Source organism: Meles meles, chromosome 15 (genome assembly GCF_922984935.1).
Source record: "Meles meles chromosome 15, mMelMel3.1 paternal haplotype, whole genome shotgun sequence".
Lineage (NCBI taxonomy): Eukaryota > Metazoa > Chordata > Mammalia > Carnivora > Mustelidae > Meles > Meles meles.
This window is the reverse complement of record NC_060080.1, coordinates 34,424,817-34,446,770: the sequence shown is the minus strand read 5'-3', so window position 1 is coordinate 34,446,770 and position 21,954 is coordinate 34,424,817. Positions and strand designations below refer to the sequence as shown.

At 37.0% G+C, this 21,954-nt stretch overlaps 1 protein-coding gene across 5 annotated transcripts in view; it reads right to left on the bottom strand.

Annotated features, from left to right (window-relative positions):
• EML4 (EMAP like 4) overlaps positions 1-21,954 on the bottom strand; it is a 159,224-nt gene that overhangs the window by 36,991 nt on the left and 100,279 nt on the right. For all 5 annotated transcript variants that reach the window (XM_045979110.1, XM_045979105.1, XM_045979106.1 and 2 more), the window contains 7 exons: positions 18,008-18,131; positions 16,400-16,549; positions 15,389-15,458; positions 13,956-14,066; positions 11,673-11,768; positions 7,649-7,783; positions 7,401-7,536 (listed from right to left, as the gene is read on the bottom strand). In XM_045979110.1, coding sequence (XP_045835066.1) covers positions 7,401-7,536; positions 7,649-7,783; positions 11,673-11,768; positions 13,956-14,066; positions 15,389-15,458; positions 16,400-16,549; positions 18,008-18,131 — 822 coding nt within the window. The remainder of the gene's footprint in view (positions 1-7,400; positions 7,537-7,648; positions 7,784-11,672; positions 11,769-13,955; positions 14,067-15,388; positions 15,459-16,399; positions 16,550-18,007; positions 18,132-21,954) is intronic.

Below are 21,954 nucleotides of genomic sequence, written 5' to 3'. Positions count from 1 at the left end.
CAATAAAACTGAAAAAAAGAAAAACTATTCACTTTCTAAATTGTTCATCAATGGAAGAATGGATAAACAAAATACAGTATGTTCATAATATGTAGTATTATTTAGCCATAAAAAGGAATTGAGATACTGATACATGCCACAACATGGATGAACCTTGAAAACACTAAGGTTCCAATAAAAGAAGCCAGTCATAAAGGACCATATATTATATGATTCAGTTTACACGAAATGTCCAAAGTAGGCAAATCCACAGAGATCAAAAGTAGACAAACGGTTGCTAGAGGCTGAAGGGAGGGAGAAACGGGAAATTGCTAAGGGGCCCAGGGTTTATTTTGGGGGTGATAAAATGTTTAAAAATTAGGCAGTGGTGATAGGTATGTAACTCTGTGAATGTACTAAAAAATCACTTTATTGTATATTTTAAAAGGGTGAATTTTTGGTCTGTGAACTGCATCTCAATAAAGCTGTCACTGGGACTGTTCACTTTTACTTATTTATTTGAGCTACCATTATATTTTAAAAATTAACTGAAATTTGTAGGGCTCTGGTATCCTTGAAAAAAGAATACTACAGCAGACTCTAAAAATTACTCAGTGTGAGGGAGCTAGTGCTACAGATATTTAAGGGATGGGTATATTCAGTAGAGAGAAAAGAAAGGGCTTGCCTGATTTGGAGTAGATCTTGCTTGAATGTGCAGAGCTGGGAGCAGAACTCCAACAAACTTGCTATTCACATCAACAGCCTCAGCTCATGTACAACATTTATCACCTAAAAATACTTTAAACACTGAATACCACAACTCTGTCCAGTACTACAGCCAGCCAATTATCAATCAAGAGAGAAAAGATATGAGATGTGAATTTTTTTCTCTTAGGTAGGCTCCACTCCCAGAGTGGAGCCCAGTGTAGGGCTCGAACTCATGACCCTGAGATGAAGACCTAAGCTGAGATCAAGAGTTGGATGCTTAACCAACGGAGTCACCCAGACACCCTGAGGTATGAACTTTTTAAAGAGTATTGCTGGCCGGGTCGGGGGAGCAAAGGGCTTACTTTCTAATGCATAGTCAACAAGAGAGTCTGAAAGTACCATGGTACCAAGAAATTACAAAAAGCAGAAATGTGGACTTTCATAGATCTCCATAAGACAAAAGCAGAAAAGTGCAATAGTTTTTTTGTTTTAAATTCAGTCTTCCATATTCCAGATAAGACAACCTCATTAAACACTTAAGATCTTCCTAGAATGATGGAATGTTAGAAAGCAGAAAATAAACCTGAGAAACAAATGCTCCATCAAGAATAAAAATATCGGGCGCCTGGGTGGCTCAGTGGGTTAAGCCGCTGCCTTCGGCTCAGGTCATGATCTCGGGGTCCTGGGATCGAGTCCCACATGGGGCTCTCTGCTCAGCAGGGAGCCTGCTTCCCTCTCTCTCTCTCTCTCTCTGCCTGCCTCTCTATCTACTTGTGATCTGTCTCTGTCAAATAAATGTTTAAAAAAAAAAAAAAAAAAGAATAAAAATATCTAAGTAGTATCAGCTGCATGACATTTCCACTCTCAAACCTCCTACCCTATGACTTTTATTTCCTGAGGACCTACTATTGAGATAAAATGTCTGTGTTTCAAATTTAAACATGTTCAAATTTAAACAAAGTTCCTTTAGATAGTATTTACCAACAAAACAAATCATCAGTCAAAGATTTCTTTCTCATGAGCCTGTATTTCTGACATTCCAATTTAAGTCATGTTTGAAATACCTACCAAGAAAAACAATTATCCTTGAATTTAAAATGGTGTTTCTTAGTTCCTTAAAGGAATTTGGCAGAGTTAAGAATAATGGAGGGGCGCCTGGGTGGCTCAGTGGTTTAAGCTGCTGCCTTCGGCTCAGGTCATGATCTCAGGGTCCTGGGATCGAGTCCCACGTCTGGCTCTCTGCTCTGAAGGGAGCCTGCTTCCCTCTCACTCTCTCTGCCTGCCTCTCTGCCTACTTGTGATCTCTCTCTGTCAAATAAATAAATAAAATCTTAAAAAAAAAAAAAAAGAATAATGGAAATTTAATGATCTTGTAATATTCTCAACTTCTAATCCCCCCACTTAAAACTTATGAATTATTTCATAAAAGAAAAATCTGAACTTTCTCATATAGGTAGGAAACAAGTACCTTGTACTCACAGGATAAACAGAAAATGCTGGAACAACCTAAGTGTTGACTGGCAGATGAACTGATAAAGAAAATGTGATAATACACACATATAAACAATGGAATAAAAAAAGAAGGAAATCCTGTCATTTGTAACAACATGGATGAACCTTGAGGGTATTATCCTAAGTGAAATAAGTCAGACACAGAAAAACAAATGCCATATAATCTTACAAGTAAAATCTAAAAAAAATGAACTAACAAACAGAACAGACTGGTGGTTGTCAGAGGTGGTGGTGGGGGAAATAGGTGACAATGGTCAAAAGGTAGAAATATCCAGTTATAAGATAAACAAGTTCTGGGGATGTAATAATGTACAACACAGTAACTGTAATTAACAATACTACACTGTATATTGAAAGATCCTGAGAGTAAATCCTAAGAATTTGTGGTAATCATTTGGCAAATATACATATATCAAATCAATATGTTGTATTCTTTATGAATCACTTATGAAATAATACTTTTGCCATCTAAAAATGTCCCTTTATCAGACATTTTATCACTGTATTTTTGGTTGAAAAGGCTTCCAGCCACGGATGCAGAAATACACATTAGGGAATATGCAAAACAGGTCAATCTATTGAAATTTTGGGCAAGAATTTAAAAATGGAAACTTTGAGTGTTCTGATCTAAACTTATACATTTATTTCACTGCACCATCAAACCCTTCCCCTAGCCATACTTATACAACGGAAACACTCAAATGTACCGAAAGAAACAAAATTCTTAGGAAGTTTGCCCATAACAGGATCATAGCAGAGTACAACACAGTCCATATCATGTACTCAGCAGTTCACGAAGATTAGATTTCCTATTTCCTGTATGTTCACATGTAGATTTTCTTGGCACAAAGGCAAAGCCACAAGTTTTTTAGACAAAAAAATTAAATAAAAACCTCTCCCTGCCTCCCATCTCAACATGCATTAAGGATAATGAAGGGTACATTTACACCCCAATTCTGCTTAGTGTTGGAGGATAACATGTCAACAATTTAAGTCACTGTTTTGGTAGACAACGCTGTTCCTCGTATTTCTAATACTGAGCAAATGAGCCCAGGAAAAAGAAAATAGAGAAGAAGTGGGAAAGGTAGTTGATGGTATCACTGTTCTTTTTTCTTAAGAATCCTCAATCCAGGGCGCCTAGGTTGCTCAGTGGGTTAAGCCTCTGCCTTCAGCTCAGGTCATGATCTCGGGGTCCTGGGATTGAGTCCCACATCCAGTTCTCTGCTCAGCAGGGAGCCTGCTTCCTCCCCTCTCTCTCTTTGCCTGCCTCTCTGCCTACTTGTGATCTGTCAAATTAAAAAAAAAAAAAAAAGAAAGAAAAGAATCCTTAATCCAGGGGCGCCTGGGTGGCTGAGTGGGTTAAGCCTCTGTCTTCAGCTCAGGTCATGGTCTCAGGGTCCTGGGATTGAGCCCCACATCAGGCTCTCTGCTCAGCGGGGAGCCTGCTTCCTCCTCTCTCTCTGCCTGCCTCTCTGACTACTTATAATCTCTATCAAATAAATAAATAAATAAATAAATAAATAAAATGTTAAAAAAAAAAAAGAAGAATCCTCAATCCACTGCCATCCTTCTTACAAATTTTGAACCTAAACAAGACAAAAAAAGCTAAAGAATGCATGGCCAGGGATTGAGATCAGGATCATTGGTAATACAACTTAAGAATTAACTTCTATCCAATTCACCCACCAAACTTGGGAATTCAGCTGAATGGATATAGAAAACACTGCTGTAGAATATATCCCCAAAATACAGTATAAAAATCTGCACAATTGTAAGAAATCTACAAGGATACAAATTCCACATTTTCGTGAAAACAGTGTTTTCATCAGGACCACTCAACTTTTATTCCTACACTAACACCCAAAGTTAAGATTAAAGTCATTCCCTTAACAAAATGTTTAACAAATAATCTTCAAATAGCTAGTACCAAATGCCAGATACTGTGTTAGTCCCGGGGAAAGTCTATCAGGGAAGACAGACATGTAAATTACGGCTTTCTTTCTCAGCAGAAAAACAAGGATTCCCTTATTCACAAGTTATTTGTGGTGATTTCCACGGTCTGATGCAGAGACTCCAGGGAGACAAAGGGAAGTTGTTTCAGTGTGTTTAAGGTGAGGTGGATGAATTAGAGAAACCAGGATGTATGTGCTGCTCTGCCACTCCCCAGGGAGAATGTCTCAGGAACAGTACATTGGTTCCCTGTCAACCTCCACCACTTTTCTTGTGGATTCTCAAGAGTCTGATTGGTTTAGCTAGTATTCTTTCTGCTGCTACAACCTGTTGCTGCTAATAAAGAATCCCTTTCTGTAACCAGCCTACTGACTTTAGAACAAGGTCTCTAATTCTTCTCTCATAACCTTCTACTTTGAAGGAAGCATGGTACTCTAGATATTCTTTCAGCTTTATTTTTCTTAAACAGTAAAGAAAAACTGGGTTAAAAAAAGGCTATTTTCAGTGCCGTTTCTCTAAGTTTTTCATCTACCATTGGAAAGGGCAAAGTGGGGGCACCTGGGTGGCTCAGTGGGTTAAGCATGTGCCTTTGGCTGAGGTCATGATCTTAGGGTCCTGGGATTGAGCCCCGCATCAGGCTTTCTGCTCAGCGGGGAGCCTACTTCCCCCCCTCCCCACCGCCTGCCTCTCTGCCTACTTGTGATATGTCTCTCTGTGTCAAATAAATAAATAAAAAATCTTAAAAAAAAACCCCAAAAACAAGAAAGAAAGAAAAGGGCAAAGTGGATTGTGCGTTTGGGTGCAAATGGGACTTAAAAATATATATACGTACTGTAGCACCTGGATGGCTCAGTTGGTTAAGCATGTGCCTTTGGCTGAGGTCATGATCCCAGGGTCCTGGGATGGAGCCCCTGCACTGGCCTCCCTGCTCAGAAGGGAGCCTGCTTCTCCCTCTCCCTGCCCTTCTGCAGCTCTCCCTGCTTGTGGTCTCTCATAAGCACTCTTTCTCTCAAATAAATTCTTTAAAAAAAAAAAAAAAAGTATATTTCTGAGGACAATCAATTTGAGGTAAAGATAAAGAAATGCCAAGGCCCACTACAAGGACTGGGAAGATGGGCTATAGTAAGGAAAAGAAAAAGGGGACCAAACTATGAGTTTATTCTTTTTCCCTCCTCTCTCCCATTTTTATACCGTGGACATACACATTGCCCTCACAGAAACTCTCAGACCCAGCCCAAGGGAGACTGAACCCTCTAGTCTGTTGCTATGTTGGGAAAAGGAGAGGAGAAAGGTGAGAAAGGTAGGAAATGTGCCACAAATGTAGCAATTAGGATTATCATTCTTTTTTACTATACTATAAATAACTACTAATCATCAGCTGTTAAGATCTTTGGAAACAGGCTTGAGAATCAGTAAGGATAGTTTTAATCTCTAATTATTTAGAAAATAATACCTCTAAGTTTATAAGGTTTTGGTTTTATTATTCATTTATTATAAGTCCAATATCCACAGATAAGACAAAAGTTTCAGGAGGATCCCAATTCCAACAAGTAGAACTCTAAAGTAACAGTCTGATATGTGATGTTTTATTACATTACTATTCTTCAATACATTAAAAATAAAAACAAGTCTTTTTTTTTTTTTTTTTAAAGATTTTATTTACTTATTTGACAGACAGAGATCACAAGTAGGCAGAGAGGCAGGCAGAGAGAGAGAGGAAGGGAAGCAGGCTCCCCGCTGAGCAGAGAGCCCTATGCGGGGCTCGATCCTAGGACTCTGGGATCACGATCCGAGCCGAAGGCAGAGCCTTTAACCCACTGACCCACCCAGGCGCCCCCAAAACTTCAAGTCTTTAACAGAAATCAATGTCATCCTGCAAGACCCTGCCCCTACTCCCCATTTACCCACGTAAGATATCTCAGCTCCTAAGGCTCTGGTCTCAGAATAAGATGGAGGCTCTTGCTCTTCTTCAAGGACAATTCTTCCTCATATGCCCAATCCAGGTATTCTCATCTCTCTTTTTAGCCTCCTCTTCTTTACCGGCAATTCCCATTTTACTTTCAGGTTGTAGGCAACTTTAAAGAGACTACTGACACTAGTAACTCTCTATTTCCCATTCCATTTTCATCTTGGATTCTCAAAATTCTCCATTTTGAGACTGGCTGCTCTATACTTAGGTGTTTTGGGGCTTTATTGTTCTACTGATGTTGCAAATTACTAATGGTTGATTCTTGGTTTTTATTCTTGACTTCTCTACAACACTGATAATCCTGGAAACTCTCTCCTCCCTTCTTCAGGGAGGGAGTTAACTTTTTTCTTTTTAAATTTCACTTCTGTAATCCTTGGAGGGTCTTTTTTGATTATCTAACTAGGGGATAAAGGACCCCTGGCCTCTTAACCCTTGTTCTGTGGTAAGCTCAACAACCAGTTTTAAGGATTCTTGTGTACAACTAAAAAAAATCTGTATCTTAATCCCTACTTAAATTATCCATTACTTAGTATATATTAAACTGACAGTAGGAATTACAAAACACTACAACTTTTTAAAACACATTTTCTGTGGTACCTGGGTGGCTCAGTCAGTTAAGAGGCTACCTTTGGCTCAAGTCATGATGCCAGGGTCCTGGGATCAAACCCCACATTGGGCTCCTTACTCACTGGGGAGCCTGCTTCTCCCTCTCATGCTTGCCCTGCTTGTGCTCTCTGTAAAATAAATAAAATCTTAGAGATAAAATAAAATAAATAAATAAAGTAAAATAAAATAGAATTTCCTTCAAATTGGCTAGCTCTTGTCTCTGTTAACTTTTACAAACTGATTCATATCCTGGATGCCTCACATTCATATCCACCCTTCTGCCTTCACTTGCACCGTTTCCCTAAACTGGGATCAAGGTTCCATATCTTTTTTAAGTCCTGTACATTCATTATGGTGTAGCTTAAATATCATTTCTTCTGTGATGGTTTCACAAAACACTAATGATCAGGATGATTTCTCTTCTCATCTTTATACTGCTTAATTTAACATATATCTATATCATCTCTACTTTGTATTAACCTCCTAAAAGGAAAGTCCGGGTATAGTCAAATGTAGGTTATATATGTTCAGTGAATAACTGTAAAGAATTTAATTTTTAAAAATAGATCATCATGAAAAACCTTAAAAACAAAAGGCATTGGGAGGAGTAAGCGCCAGCTGGCAACAGCAAGACATGTGCATTTAGAGTGAGGACTTTGATGTGAGAATACTATACCTTTAGGCCCTTTCCCGGGGGTGGGTTCTACAGTAGTTTTGCTCCATATAAGTATGACTCCACCTGAGTCGCCAGTAAGAACATCTCCATTCCCCAAGAATGCTAAACACTGCACAAATTTTGGCTTTTCATATTTCTACAATGAAACAACGAGAATATTCAGTTTTCCTTTGGCATAATGTTTGTTTACTCAACAATTAAAAAAAAATCAAAGTTTTAAAATGAACTTGCAACATTCTGATCCTTACCCCAAAAATTCCCTGTTTTCTTGTTAGTGAATTGCCACTCCAGGTCCAGAAAAAGATATGAGATTTACCACAGGTTATTATGGTATTTGCATCTGTTGGATGGAACTCCACAGCCAAAACAACTTCATTTGTTGTCTGTGGATAGAGAAATAAAGCTTTAGATGAATGTATATATTTATCTCTATCAAATACCAATTACAGATACTGACAACCAAAGACTGGGAAACATTTTGAGAAAACACCTTTTCTTCGAAGACCAACTTTCCTGAAAAATTTTAATAGATTTTTTGAACGATTTGAATTTGATGTCCTCATACTACTGTATCATCTTTTATGTTATTTATATATAATAACTGCACTAAAAAGGCATATGAATTAGTTTAAGATTCTTTTAATTTTTTATACATTCAGGTAAAAGTACACTAAAACTAGCAAATACAAGAGCCATGTACATTCTATAATAAAGACAGACTGTCATTTTGACGGGGAAAAAAAAAGTCTTCTCTTTCTTGGTACTATTACTATTGACCAAGAAAATATTACTGATTTAGAGATTCATCATCAAGCTGAGGGCTTAAAAAGTAGATGCAGAATGGTCACTAATGATACCTATAGAGTAATGAAGAAACAAAAAACTACGAAGTTTTATGCTCTTTCCTCAAAAAAACCTAGAAAGGATAGGAGTTAAGTTTAAAAGAACAAGAACGAGACAGTAGAAGTAAACAGGCATGAGAGCCATAAAGGAATTACAAATACAATTTTTTCACTGAAATTACTGAATTATCAAATGTTTTATGGCAAAAGCACCTATTCAAACTTAACAGGTAAAATATACATGCTTGTATAGCTATTTATTGTTAGCTGTTGCTTACTTGCAGGGTAAATATTAATATCCATTTTTAAGAAAGATTTATTATTTTTTAAAAATATTTTATTTATTTGAGAGAATGAGAGAGGGAGAGAGAACATGAGAAGGGGGCAGGTCAGAGGGAGAAGCAGACTCCCTGCTGAGCAGGCTGCCTTATTCGGGACTCGATCCTGGCACTCCAGGATCATGACCTGAGCGTTAAGGCCAGTTGAGCCACCCAGACACCCCAGATTTATTTTAGAGAGACAAAGCACATGAGTACACACAAAGGTGGGAGAAGGGGCAGGTGGACAACCCTTCAAGCAGACTCCAATACAGGGCTCCATCCTGTGACCCATGAGACCCATGATGACACATGAGATCATCACCTGAGCCAAAACCAGGAGTTGGATACTTATCCAACTGAGCTACCCAGGTGCCCCCTTAATGTCCATTTTTAACTTTAAGAACTTCATGTCAGTGAATTAATCTCTTCTAGAGATGACTAATTTTTGTTTTGTTATTAACATCATCCTTAAAATTTACTCTGACCCCAGGATATTTTACATTAATTTTTATCAATTTTATCAATTACATTAATTTTATCAATTTATATTATATGTACAGAAAAGTACTCAAATCCTAAGTACATAGCTTGAAAATTTTCACAAACTGAACACACTTCTGTACAGCATCTAGAACAAGAAAAAGAACAATTTCTAACATACGAGATACCTAACAACTTAGATACCTTTTCTAGACACTATCCCCTATGTCTGCCCAAGTAAATAAGATCCTGATTTACAGCAGCATAGATTACTTTGTTTTATTTAAATAGAATCATACAGAATGTACTCCTTTGTATCTGACCCCATTTGATCTACATTTGTGAGATTCAGTTCATATTGGTGCATATATTGTAATTTGTTCATTCTCATTGCTGTACTGTATTCCTTTGTATGTAAAGATCCCATTATTGATTTATCCATTCTCCTACTGATTGGCATTTGGGTAACTTCCTTTTGTGGGGCTACCATTATTTTTGATTAGCTGTCTTTTGGTCAACACATGGATATACTTCTGTCGGGTTTATGCAGAGCAGAATAGGAGGGTAGAGGTTATACACGTGTATATGTTCAACTTTAAAAGGTAATGCCATTTTCCAAAAATGGCTGTGCTGAATTCTGTGTTCAACATACAACAGTGTATTAGAGTTCTAGTTATTTCACACATCAAACTTGTTATTTTTGTTTACTCTTATCGCTTCATATTTCCACACATACTCAGCTTGTCAACTTTCGTGAAAATCATGCTGGGATTCTGACTATGTTGAAAGTATAGAATAATATGCAGAGAAGTAATATCCTTATATTTTCTTCTATCCATGATTATTGTATATTCCTTCATGTAATACGTCTTCTTTAACTCCTGTCAATAAGGTCTCGAAGTTGCCTTGCTGAATTTTAAACTTATATAAAAATTAACTATGTATGTACCAACTCTCCAAATTTCTGTGACTTAAGCAAAAATAGAGCTCATCTACAGTGGAAGAGAGTAAGGTCATCACAAAGGAAAAGGAGGAGAGAAGAGAATCAGTGATGCAGTCCCTGAATCAAGTCATTCCTGAGACAAAATTCCCCTCTGACCTTTTCTAGATGTGTTTTTTTCTCCTTAACTATGAATCAATAAATTCTCTTCATCTTTAAGTTGTTTTGCAGTCACTTGAACTGGAAAGAGCTCTAATACAGACATCTGGGATACAAGGAACTTTGGTGTGACAAGCAAGGGGAAAAGAATTTCTAGCTTTCACAAGTAGGTGAAGTGTGGTGGGAGGTGAAAACAGGCTGAGGGCTAAGGAAGATGACTAGTGCAGAATGGGAAATGTTGATTCTGATTTACAGGATAGGACATTCAAATAAAGATGCCTAGCAGGCAACAAGAAATATAGGTTTAAGTGTGTGACAGAGATCTGGGTTAGAGTTAATTGATATGGGACACAGCATGACAGTAATTAAGGCCATAAGAGCATACATGATACCAATGGAGGACATGGGATATAACTCTGAAGAATACCAACATTTAAGGTCCTGGAAAGGAGATCAACGAGTGACCAGCAGGAGGAAAACCACAAGACTTCATTTGGTAGCCTTTACTACAAAGGATTACACCCATTTCACTTCAGTATAACATCCCCATGTTTCAATGTTAAATTACTTTTATGGCTGAAAGACAATCTACATCCTCATTTGTATTTTTCAAGGTTTGAGGTTTCATGACATGTCATATTCTTTTCAAGTACAATCCATCTACCATTTCTTTCAAAAGATTAACTTACACTATTTAAAAGAATCTCTTTGACCAACAAGCTGAAAGCCTGAAGCTTATACCAAACAAAACTGTTAAGAGAGAGAGAGAGTGCACAACTAAAGAGGAATGTGATGTTATTTAAGAGTACAGCAAATATGTCATGGGCTTTTTATAGTCATCCTGTCACTCTGAATCCCTCTGAAAGCCTGTGAGAGGGAGGCCATTTCCACCCATATGAACATAACTGCAATGTTAAGCTTATATTCTTCTCTTACTAGTTATAGACTGATCCACACAAAGGGATCAATCCTATTCTACAACAATTATATATGCTGTAGCATTTTATGTAATAATCCCATACATGTAATTAAGACCAAAAGAACTTACTGTTACATATGCTTTTTAGTTACGTGGGTCATATTCCTAGGATGAATTTTCTCCTTAGGGTTTTAAAACTTTAAAGACTGAATGAAGTAACAAATTTTGTTAAGGAAACCAGGTTGAGTATTCAGAGTTAATTCTGAGATGAGATAACCATCTACTTTGGCATTTCAGTAGCACAATGTGCCTGAAATATCATTGGAATTTGGTTGAAGGTACTTGACTATTTTATCTTGAGAATAGTTTAAGAACTGACCTCAGGATTTATAGATACTATCACAGAAATACAGAACATAAATAGGTGTTGTTTAAAAAATAGATTAAGAATGGTATTCTTAGTATCATTAGAATGATGGCAATCAATAAATCTAATGGATATGGCCAGTTGGTATGCTTTTACAGCTTAAGGATATGCAATATACTTCCAAGGATCTGCAAAACAAATAATGTATTCTAAAAAAATAATAATTAAAACTTCTTTTGATTTACCTTTATTTCTGCTCCTTTTGATTTTTTCTGCCAATCCCATACAGTAAGCATATGCTCATTGGAGTCATCGATAACACATAAATGAACACCTGAATCCTAAAGAAAAGCCAAATAAAGGCATTTAAAATTTTCAGTTAAGTTTGACTTTCTAAGAAGAAATATCATTTTATTAAAACAGCTAACATTATATAATCCAAAATCCTTAAACACACAGCTCCTTAAACACACACACAAAGAAAATGATTATACTCTTTCCTGACTGTATTTTTTTCAGAAATATAATGAAGACTCCTTAAAAAATATTTTCTACTTTTAATTTTTTCCCCCAGGTTAGTTTCTACTTGCGATCTAGTTACTTCTGTTATTCAGAGATAGCAATTTAGTTTTCCATCATATATCTGACTTACATTAACATGAATAAATGAAATAAAACAAATTATTTTTTTATTATTCTTTAAAAAGTTTTTTTTAAAGATTTATTTATTTATTTGAGAGAGAGAACATGGATAGGGAGGGGCCAAGGGAAATGGACGAGACAATCTCAAGCAGATTCACCACTCAGATGTGGAGCCCAACACCTGAGATTATGACCTGAGCTGAATCAAGAGTCAAACACTTAACCGACTGAGCCATTCAGGCGTCTCTCTTTTCTATCTTTCTGAAACCATTTTCATCCACATAATTTAAGTCTCCCAGTTTAAGTAAAAAAAAAAACAACCCACAGATATTAAAAAACTATGTTTTCCAGTAGCATTTGCAATATATGCCTAATGACATATATGGGAGAAAGAAATACTGTGGAGAAAAGTAAGAGGTAATGATGAAGGACAGAGCCTGCTCTCTTTTTATCTTTCTTTTAGCCTGTATTAGAACAATTACCTAAACTAGGAAAAGTTAAGAGTATGAGACAATCCAAGATAGTCTTAACACTGTAATAATGGTATCAACAAGATGACAACAGTTCCTGCTACAGAAATTTAGGGGTAAAAAAGGTAGTAAAAGTCCTTCAGTCCATTTATCACCTTTCCCACAATTCTTGTTTCATAGGACCTCTGGACCTTCAGTACCCTCAAAGCTAGCGAAGTTCCTATGTCCACCCAAATTTATCTTTCTGTTCTAAAAATGTCCCTTCTGCTTCCATGTCCCACAAAAATCCCAGAATCCATAATAAACCTGCTAAAAGCTAGGAACTGAAGAGGTAATATGAATACATACATATATCCTAAAGTATGAGTGAGGGCCAATAAAATCTGAAGGGGTGTCTGTATTTGAAACTTAAAATAATGGATCCTAAAGTGTAGATCTCCTGTATACTCTATAACAATTGTATATAATTCAAGAATAAATAGAAAGTTTCAATGGGTAATATCCCTCTTTTATTTTCCCCTCAGGATAAAGCCTCAAGGTTTAGATAGGACTGCTAGATACTGAATTTTAAACTCAAGTTGTCATCAATTCAGAACCAAGATAATTCACGATTTTATTGAGTAGAAATCTTTTTTAAAGATTTTATTTATTTATTTGACAGAGAGATCACAAATAGATAGAGAGGCAGGCAGAGAGAGAGAGAGAGGGAAGCAGGCTCCCTGCTCTACTGAGCAGAGAGCCTGATGCGGGACTCGATCCCAGGATCCCGAGATCATGACCTGAGCTGAAGGCAGCGGCTTAACCTACTGAGCCACCCAGGTGCCCCAAAAGGTCTGATTTTTTAAAAAGATTTTATTTATTTATTTGAAAGAGAATGAGAGAGAGCATGGGAGGGGGGAAAGTTAGAGTGAGAAACACAGATTCCCGACCGAGCAGGGAGCCCAATGTGGGACTTGATCCTCGGACTCCAGGATCATGGCCCCACAAAGGTCTGATTATTTCATTTGCTCCAACACGACCTCAAGAAAAGCCAGTATTTGTGTGGAATTAGCCAACTTTCATGTCTGAATTTTCTAAATAAAATATATTTTCATGATTCAAGCTGAAGCAAAAGTACATCCTACTGCTTATTTCAATTATACCATGCTATGTATATATTCCTCTAACCATTTCCTGTTACTACAGGAATCCTATTTCAGAACAAAAGTATCATTAGGTATAACAACCTATATCCCATTTAACCTGTATCCCATTTAAACCAAATACGTTAGTACCTAGGTTAAAATGCTGGCCATTGCTGAGCAACAGCTAACAATTCAGAGTTAGCACTTTCTGTGAACACACACACATACTGAACTTCTTTTCTTTTCTGCTTCTTTGCACTGTTTGCTTACTTCTTTAAAAATTGTTACTTACTGCTTTTGAAAAATCCAGGCATCCTACTCCCCGCTCAAAGGTCCCAAGTCCAATAATTTGCAGTGTGGATAAACTAACTGAATCCCACACTCTGACATGGGGTTGCAGAGGCTGCAAAGACAAGGGGAAAAACACAAGATAGCAAGACTCTCTGGTATTCAGTGGGTGCAAATAAATACTGCTACCAAACAGAACTGTCTGCCATCTCTAAGAAGCAGTAGGGATGGATACACATCTAATATAAACCAGCTACTATATGAGACATGACCCCAAAGAATCTTGAGGAGGTATTTTTTTCTCATACTATGAACACAAGAAAATAACAACAGTGATAATAATAGTGGCAGAAAATGGTTTAGTATTTACTATGCCGTATACTATTCTAAGTACATGTATTAATTCATTTAATCCTCACAGTCCCATGAACTACGTACTATAGTAATCACGATTTAACACAGATTAGGAAATGGAGATAAAGAGATTTGAATAACTTGCCAAAGTTATACAGTTGTTTTTTTTTTTAAGATTTTATTTATTTATTTGACAGAGATCATAAGTAGGCAGAGAGGCAGGCAGAGAGAGAGGAAGGGAAGCAGGCTCCCCGCTGAGCAGAGAGCCCGATGTGGGGCTCGATCCCAGGACCCTGGGATCATGACCTGAGCTGAAAGCAGAGGCTTTAACCCACTGAGCCACCCAGGGGCCCCCAAAGTTATACAGTTATTAAAAGGCAGAGTTAGAATTCTAACCCAGGCAAATTTGCTCTGGATACTCTGTTTTTAACATTACCTTAATTCCTGGAAAATAATACTTTTTTTTCCTAACCAGTGTCCAATAAATTGCTAAACAAACAGTTCTTAAATAGAATTTGAAACCAGAAGGGGCCTTAGACTCATCCAATATAATCATTCCAACTCCTTTTCTTTAAATAAACTCAAGCCAGAGAATGTGATGGGTACAGTCAGACACATGTTAATCAGTCATTGATAATACTCTCTGTTGATCCTTACAAGTAAGGGATTTATTACGTAAACCAACTTAATAATATTGAGTAGGAACTGAAATTTTTAAAATGTTATCAGTTCCAGTCACATATAAAATCAAGTCCATCAATGTAGTGAAATTTTACTATCTTCTGGCAAACACTGATAAATTAAGCTAAGTTAAAAAAAAAAAATTAGAAGCTTCTGAGTCCTCCCAATTTTACAAGCAAATAGTGTCCTTAGGGAGACTATTTCCTTTTAGAGAAATATTTAAGTAGTATGATTCTCTTTTGTTTTTTGGGATGTTCTTACATTCTCCTATTTTTTCCCTCTTATACTAGAGATCCCTTAGTAGCATTTAAAAGAATGAAATAAGCAAGCCATGGTTAAAATTACAATCAATTCCATTCTAATGGAATTACATTACAGCATGCAGAACACTATGCCACTCACCCTTCCATCTTTATCCACTCCAGCTATCTGTCCAGTTGCGATCCTAATTTTGTCAGGATGTACAGCAAGGCTAAAACAGCATTATTAACAACGATTTTAAACATGGGAAATGTGAAACAGCTGAAATATGCCTTAGTAACAACATCTGTCAAACATTTTTCAGTTTTTAATCATTAAAAAATTCTCATCGTGACTTATCTGATTTTCTTTAGCAAATCAACCACCTAAGTTTTGACCATACTTTTTCTTCCTTTGGTCAACTAAAACAGACAAATTAACGGAACAGTAAATTCACATCTGTGGCAGGATAACTTAAACTGTCTTCATCTGTTCAAGTTCCTTTCTAATCTTGCACACGTGCTGCAGTCAGATGGTTTTATCGTAGTGAAGATGCGGTACTGCACAGTACAAATGTAACCTATTACCACGACAGCATTTTCCCCGTTTGCTGTATCCTTATGCATTATTATTGACTGAATAGTTCTTCTATCATTTCTACTTTTCTATGAAGGAACACAGTAAACATAGTACCTCCAAACTTTTAAAATTGAGAGTTCTTAATGCTGAACTCTTGTAAGTCAAATATGGAGCAAGAAACTCTTAAGAACAAACTGAAAATAGTGCAGCATACATGCCCACATTTTTCATGATAAACACGAGACTAGCAAAATTTTTAAAAAGATGTCTTCCTGTCTATATCTAGACTCTATACATCTTGAAACCAAGGGGGTAAGCTCATTGAGAATGTAAATTTTTTGATCTTAGTGTGTATTGCTCATTACTTTCCAGAAGAGTATCAATTTAAATTATCGTAAGAAACAAAAGTGCTTTAAAAGTTCCACTACAACTTCCCCATATTAAAATGCCACTTTTTCAAATATATCGTACAGAATGCCTTTAGATGTCTTAACATCTGAGCTCTCCACAAGAAACCATTTCTGAAAAAACCCAAATTAAAAAGAAATGCAAAAATGACAAAGAAAAAAAAGACAAGTGTTCAATGATACCAACCATTTCACACAGTCTGTGTGACCCAGGTAGTGTCGCTGAGTTCTCTCCTCATAATTAAACAGTACTACTACTGATGCTATGAAATACACTATTTCTCCGGTAGGAAGAAGGTAAACATTAGCGCGACAGTCCTTTCCTCGATAACCGTATCTTAAACACAAAAGTCAAGGTTTTTAATAAACACAATTTTTAAGGCATAAACTAACAAGCTTTTCATGGATACCGAGGGGCATGAGAAAGGTATAAAGAAAACAGGAATGCATCAGAGCTAGGAAACTCAAGTCCTGCCACTATCCAAGGTGCAATTCCGAGTTTTTAACGTGCATAAATCTTAGTTTCCTCATTCCCCAGACAAATACATATTGAGTTCCTAACATGTGGCAGGCACAGGCTGAATATACAGTTCTGAACAAAACAGAGGCCCGTGTCCCTGAAAATTATGCTCTCTCAAAGATGACAAAAACAAAGACCAAATATATCATTAGAAATTGTGGAAAGAAAAGAAACAGTATCCCAGAAGAAAGCATAGAAGGAACACCTAATTTAAATGGAGAGAAAGTGAGGAGAGGGATCAAAAGAAGCACTGAGAAAATGACATTTGTGCTTGACCTAAATAATGAGTAAGACAGCCAGGCACAGTTTGGCAGGCAGAGTGTTTATTTAAAAGTTGTACAGAATTATAGGATTGGTGAGTTTTCCCAAGCTAATTTCTACAGAAATGAGGGAATGAATGAAAGGGTAGGGAAAAGAGTGTAGAGGAGAATGGAGGCAGAAAACAGAGTTGAAACTACTTGCTCCATTCTGCTTCATGGAGTTTCTCAAAGATTCTAAGAGAAAAATTTCTAAGTGAAATTAAGGGAGCTCTTTTATATAGTCATTTTTTACAAAGTCTGGCTGAGAAGTTAATTCCAGAATTAGAATCAATCATATTAATTTGAGCTCTTAATAAAATAATTTACATTATTTCACAAGTTATAAAATGCTTAACTGATGTTTCCTTATTTAATTCTTTTTTTTTTTTTTTAATTTTATTTATTTATTTGACAGAGAGAGAGATCACAAGTAGGCAGAGAGGCAGGCAGAGAGAGAGGAGGAAGCAGGCTCCCTGCGGAGCAGAGAGCCCGATGCGGGCCTCGATCCCAGGACCCTGAGATCATGACCTGAGCTGAAGGCAGCGGCTTAATCCACTGAGCCACCCAGGCGCCCTCCTTATTTAATTCTTACAACAGCTCGGTAAAGTAGGAGTTATTAACCTCTTTTTATAAGGGAAGGTTCATCGGGGGTGGCAGAGCTGAGACTCAAACACTAGTCTTCCCATTCCAGTCCAATGCCTTCTCTACCACACTACAAGTAGCTGCCACGATGTTCATACAATACCGCTTGCCCTATCCAAAGATATGAATTTGGGTGGTTTTAAATTGCTAAGAGCAAAATACATATAATATGTGAAAGATGAGAAGTAACATCTTACTTTCCCAAGTGGTTGTGATATTATTACATTTATTATTTTTTTGTATAAAGGTAATTTTGATAGAGGTTAGGTAAATGAATTTTTCTTAAAACTAAAGACAAAGCAAACAAAGTTGCTGTCACAGTAGAGAAGGATACACCCACTCCAGTTTCAGCTTCTCAGGAGGCAGTTCTGTTCTGATGTCATCATAGTTTTCAACATCAGAAGGAATGAACATTGTAATTGGCCGACCTCGCATAAACATTTTAACATATTCTCCTTCTGTTGAAACACAAGACAAAAGTTAAGTCAATTTTCTGAATAATCATAGAAAAGTGGATTACTATGGTGATATAGTAAGAACAAGACAAAAAAAAAGCTAGTTCATAGTTCTATTTTTATATAATTTTTCTTAGAAAGACCTTGTCTAATTATTTTTATATAATTATTTTTATATAAAGACCTTGTCTAAACATTGCAGGAAAAACTACTGATCATTTCCTTAAATGAGAATAACTATTTTCACAATTAAACTAAACTAAACTAAACAAGAAGGCCAGGAAAGCTGAGGTAGAAAAATGGAAAAAAAAATCACAATGAAAGTTTTCCTAACAGTTGAATATAAGAAACAGATTATCAGGGCAGACAACAATCATGTCTACCACATTACTTCATCAATCTACTGATTTTTTAAAAAAGATTTTATTTTTGAGAGAGAGAGCGAGCGAGCGCAAACAAGCACACAAGCAAGCACGAGTGCAGGGAGGGGCAGAGAGAGAAGTATGTTCCCTGCTGAGCAGAGAGCCCAGTGCAGGACTTGATCCTGGAACATCAGGATCATGAACTGAGCTGAAGGCAAATGCTTAACCGACTGAGCCACCCAAGCGCACCAACCTACTGATGTTTAATGAGACATATAAAAAACATGGCCTGAGACTACACCATGAGGAAAGGAGTCATACAGCATCATAAGTCAGGATGTGGAGAGAGAACAAGAGCTCTGCCACATATACTGAGTACAGCTAGAAGGGAAAGAAGACCAACTTCCCTCACTTCACAACTGTGCCAACAATCGGGGTTGGGTCTAAACTATTTTTTAAAATATTTTATTTATTTATTTGACAGAGACACAGTGAGAAAGGAAACACAAGCAGGGGTAGGGGAAGACAGAGAAGCAGGCTTCCCGCCAAGCAGGGATCATGACCTGAGCCAAAGGCAGATGCTTAACTGACTGAACCATCCAGGTGCCCCAGGTCTAAACAATTTAATTCAATTACAATACACTAACAGTTTTAAAGAGTGCTAGGAAATATTTTTTTAATTAGCAGTATAGGTTCCACGATAGCTCTGATTTACATAAAGCAATAGTTGTTTATAAGATCTGCAACAATCTAAAACTAAAGATGTTAAAGTCTAAAATCAGTATTTATTGTGTACCTTTTATAAAACGAAACAAAACTTCCCTGAAGAGAAGAGACTGTTTCTTGAAAACAAAAACCAAAAAACAGCACCCATCCTCCATCCCAGCATCCCAACGACCAACATATAGCTAAGTTTAGTAGATGGTGACAGTGATGGTGAAATAACCAGGAAGGAGAAAGTAAGGGACCTGAGTACAAAATGATAGTAAGTGTCCAGCAATTATGAACTTGTTTGGCAGGATATGAAAAAACAGCAGAAAGAGACTGAAAATGTGGTCATCAACCATAGGCTGATAAAACTCTAAGGCCTCTAATAATGACCTAAGCTACCAAGAATAAGAATATATAATAATTCAATAGTTTATATAATGAGAACCATGGAAGAATTACTTGATGAATGTCTACAAGTGTTTGTGCTTATTATGGGTGAGAAGTTCAAGTTATTTTTATTATTATTACTCACTTGTGTTTGGCCTCATGGTTAGATCTAAGAACAGGCTAAGACCTCCCACGCCACAGTTTTCACACCACATGATGCAGGTCTTTATTACTTCTGAACCTAAGAGTGGGCTCTGCTTCCTGATGATATTTAGCATTGCTGGACTTGATGAGAACTAAATAATCACCAACTGCAACTATTTCTTTTCTGCAGTCATCTTTATTGGCATCTTCTTGTCCTTTTTTTGTATAGTTTACTTTCTTATCATTATCAGTTTGTTATATAATTTCCCTCATTCTTTCTTTCTTTTTTTTTTTAAAGAATATAAATTCTTGGGGTCCTTGGCTGGCTTAATCAGTAGAACATGTGACTCTCAATCTTGGGGTTGTAAATTTGAGCCCCACACTGGTATAGAGACTACTTGATAATAAAATCTTAAAAAATGTATTATATAAATTCTTAGAGGCAGATATCCTATCCTTTGGAATTTCCCGCAGGATCTTTGATCAAAGGCATGTGTCATAAATGTTTTCTGGATTGAAAAAAATAAAACTATTAGCAGATGTTTCTACCACTTAGATGAGATTAGATGTCCAGGCAAAGGGATGGATTTAGGAACAGCATCATCAAAGAAAACAAAAGTCCTCCTTTGCTAATAGACAGCTCAGAATACATATTGCTTCCTCTGTCAATTATTCTTTACCCTTAGCAGCACAAGCAACTAAGTAAAAGCAACTATCTAGTGCTTTTTAAAGAAACCACCTAGTGCTTGTCAACTTTTCTAATATAAAAATGGCAAAGCATGTCAGGATGAAAATGTTTTCTCTGCCTGGAAGCTGGCAGTACATATGTTGAAGGCCAAATACATAATCTAGGAACCATGAATAATTCCTGAGATTGAGGGAGGCAATCCATTATAGTGGAAAGACCATGAGCTTTGGGAAAAGACTGATCAAGATATAAATTCCAACTTTACTAATGACTAGCTGTGTGACTCTGGCCTAGTTTTCCTAATACACAAAATGATACTAACTATTTACCACCTGCAATTATGATTCACTAAATAAGACATCACACTATAAGGGCTCATATGAGGTCCTCAACAAGTATTTATTCCCTTCCCTTTGAGAATGATTTGTACCATTCTGAACCTTGTCTAGCAACTGCTTACCATATGTGATTTAACACACTATAATACCTCTTCATAATCTTTAAATTGACCGACCACAGAATAGTATGTATAGGCATATAAGCTAGAATTCTCATTCTATCATGTACACTTTTTAAAAAAGATTTTACTTGAGAGAGAGAAAGAGCAGAGAGAGAAGGAGAGCACATGGTTGGGGGGTAGGAGAAAGGGGAAGGGAGAGGGAGAAGCAGGCTTCCCACTCAGCAGGGGACCCTATATGATCAGAGCCTAAGGCAGGTGCTTCACTGACTGAGCCATCCAGATGCTCCCATCATGTACACTTTAAAACAGGGGTCACGGGACACCTGGGTGGCTCAGTTGGTTAAGCGGCTGCCTTCGGCTCAGGTCATGATCCCAGAGTCCTGGAATTGAGTCCCACATTGGGCTCCTTGCTTGGCAGGGAGCCTGTTTCTCTCCCTGTCTCTGCCTGCCACTCTGTCTGCACGTGCTTGCTCTCGCTCTCTGACAAATAAATAAATAAAATCTTTAAAAAAAAATAAAAATAAAACAGGGGTCACAAATTGACTTACCTACTGGCCCACACAGAAAATGCAAATGAGAGCAGTAAAAGAATACAGGATGACTGACTGGGACTCTGGGACCACTAGCACACCCCATGCTCATCAGGGAGGCAGTAGCTACTTTAAGTCCATGAAATATGTGGGCCTAGTGTTGCTAGATATTCCCTTTTTTTTTTTTTTAAGAGAAATGGGAAATCTATAGTTTATTGTTATATCTCCCGATTCTTAAATATTTAATCCCTGTGGGGAAAAAAGGAGGAAATACCATGTGAAAACATACCTTTGGCCTGCATACCGCAGTCTGTGAACTGTTGTGTTTTGTTTTTAATAAAGAATACAGTTTTTACCTTGGGAATCAGGTAAAATACAGTCAAAGAAGAGTCTCTTTTCTCCTCAACCACTGTTGAGTATAGATTCTCACTGCAAACTTGTTCTTGAGACTGTCAGACTTCTTGACCTTATAAAGGATTTTACAGTCCATTTACCTGTTTTACCCCAATGCTACCTTCTAGCCTTTCTCACTGTAAAACTACAG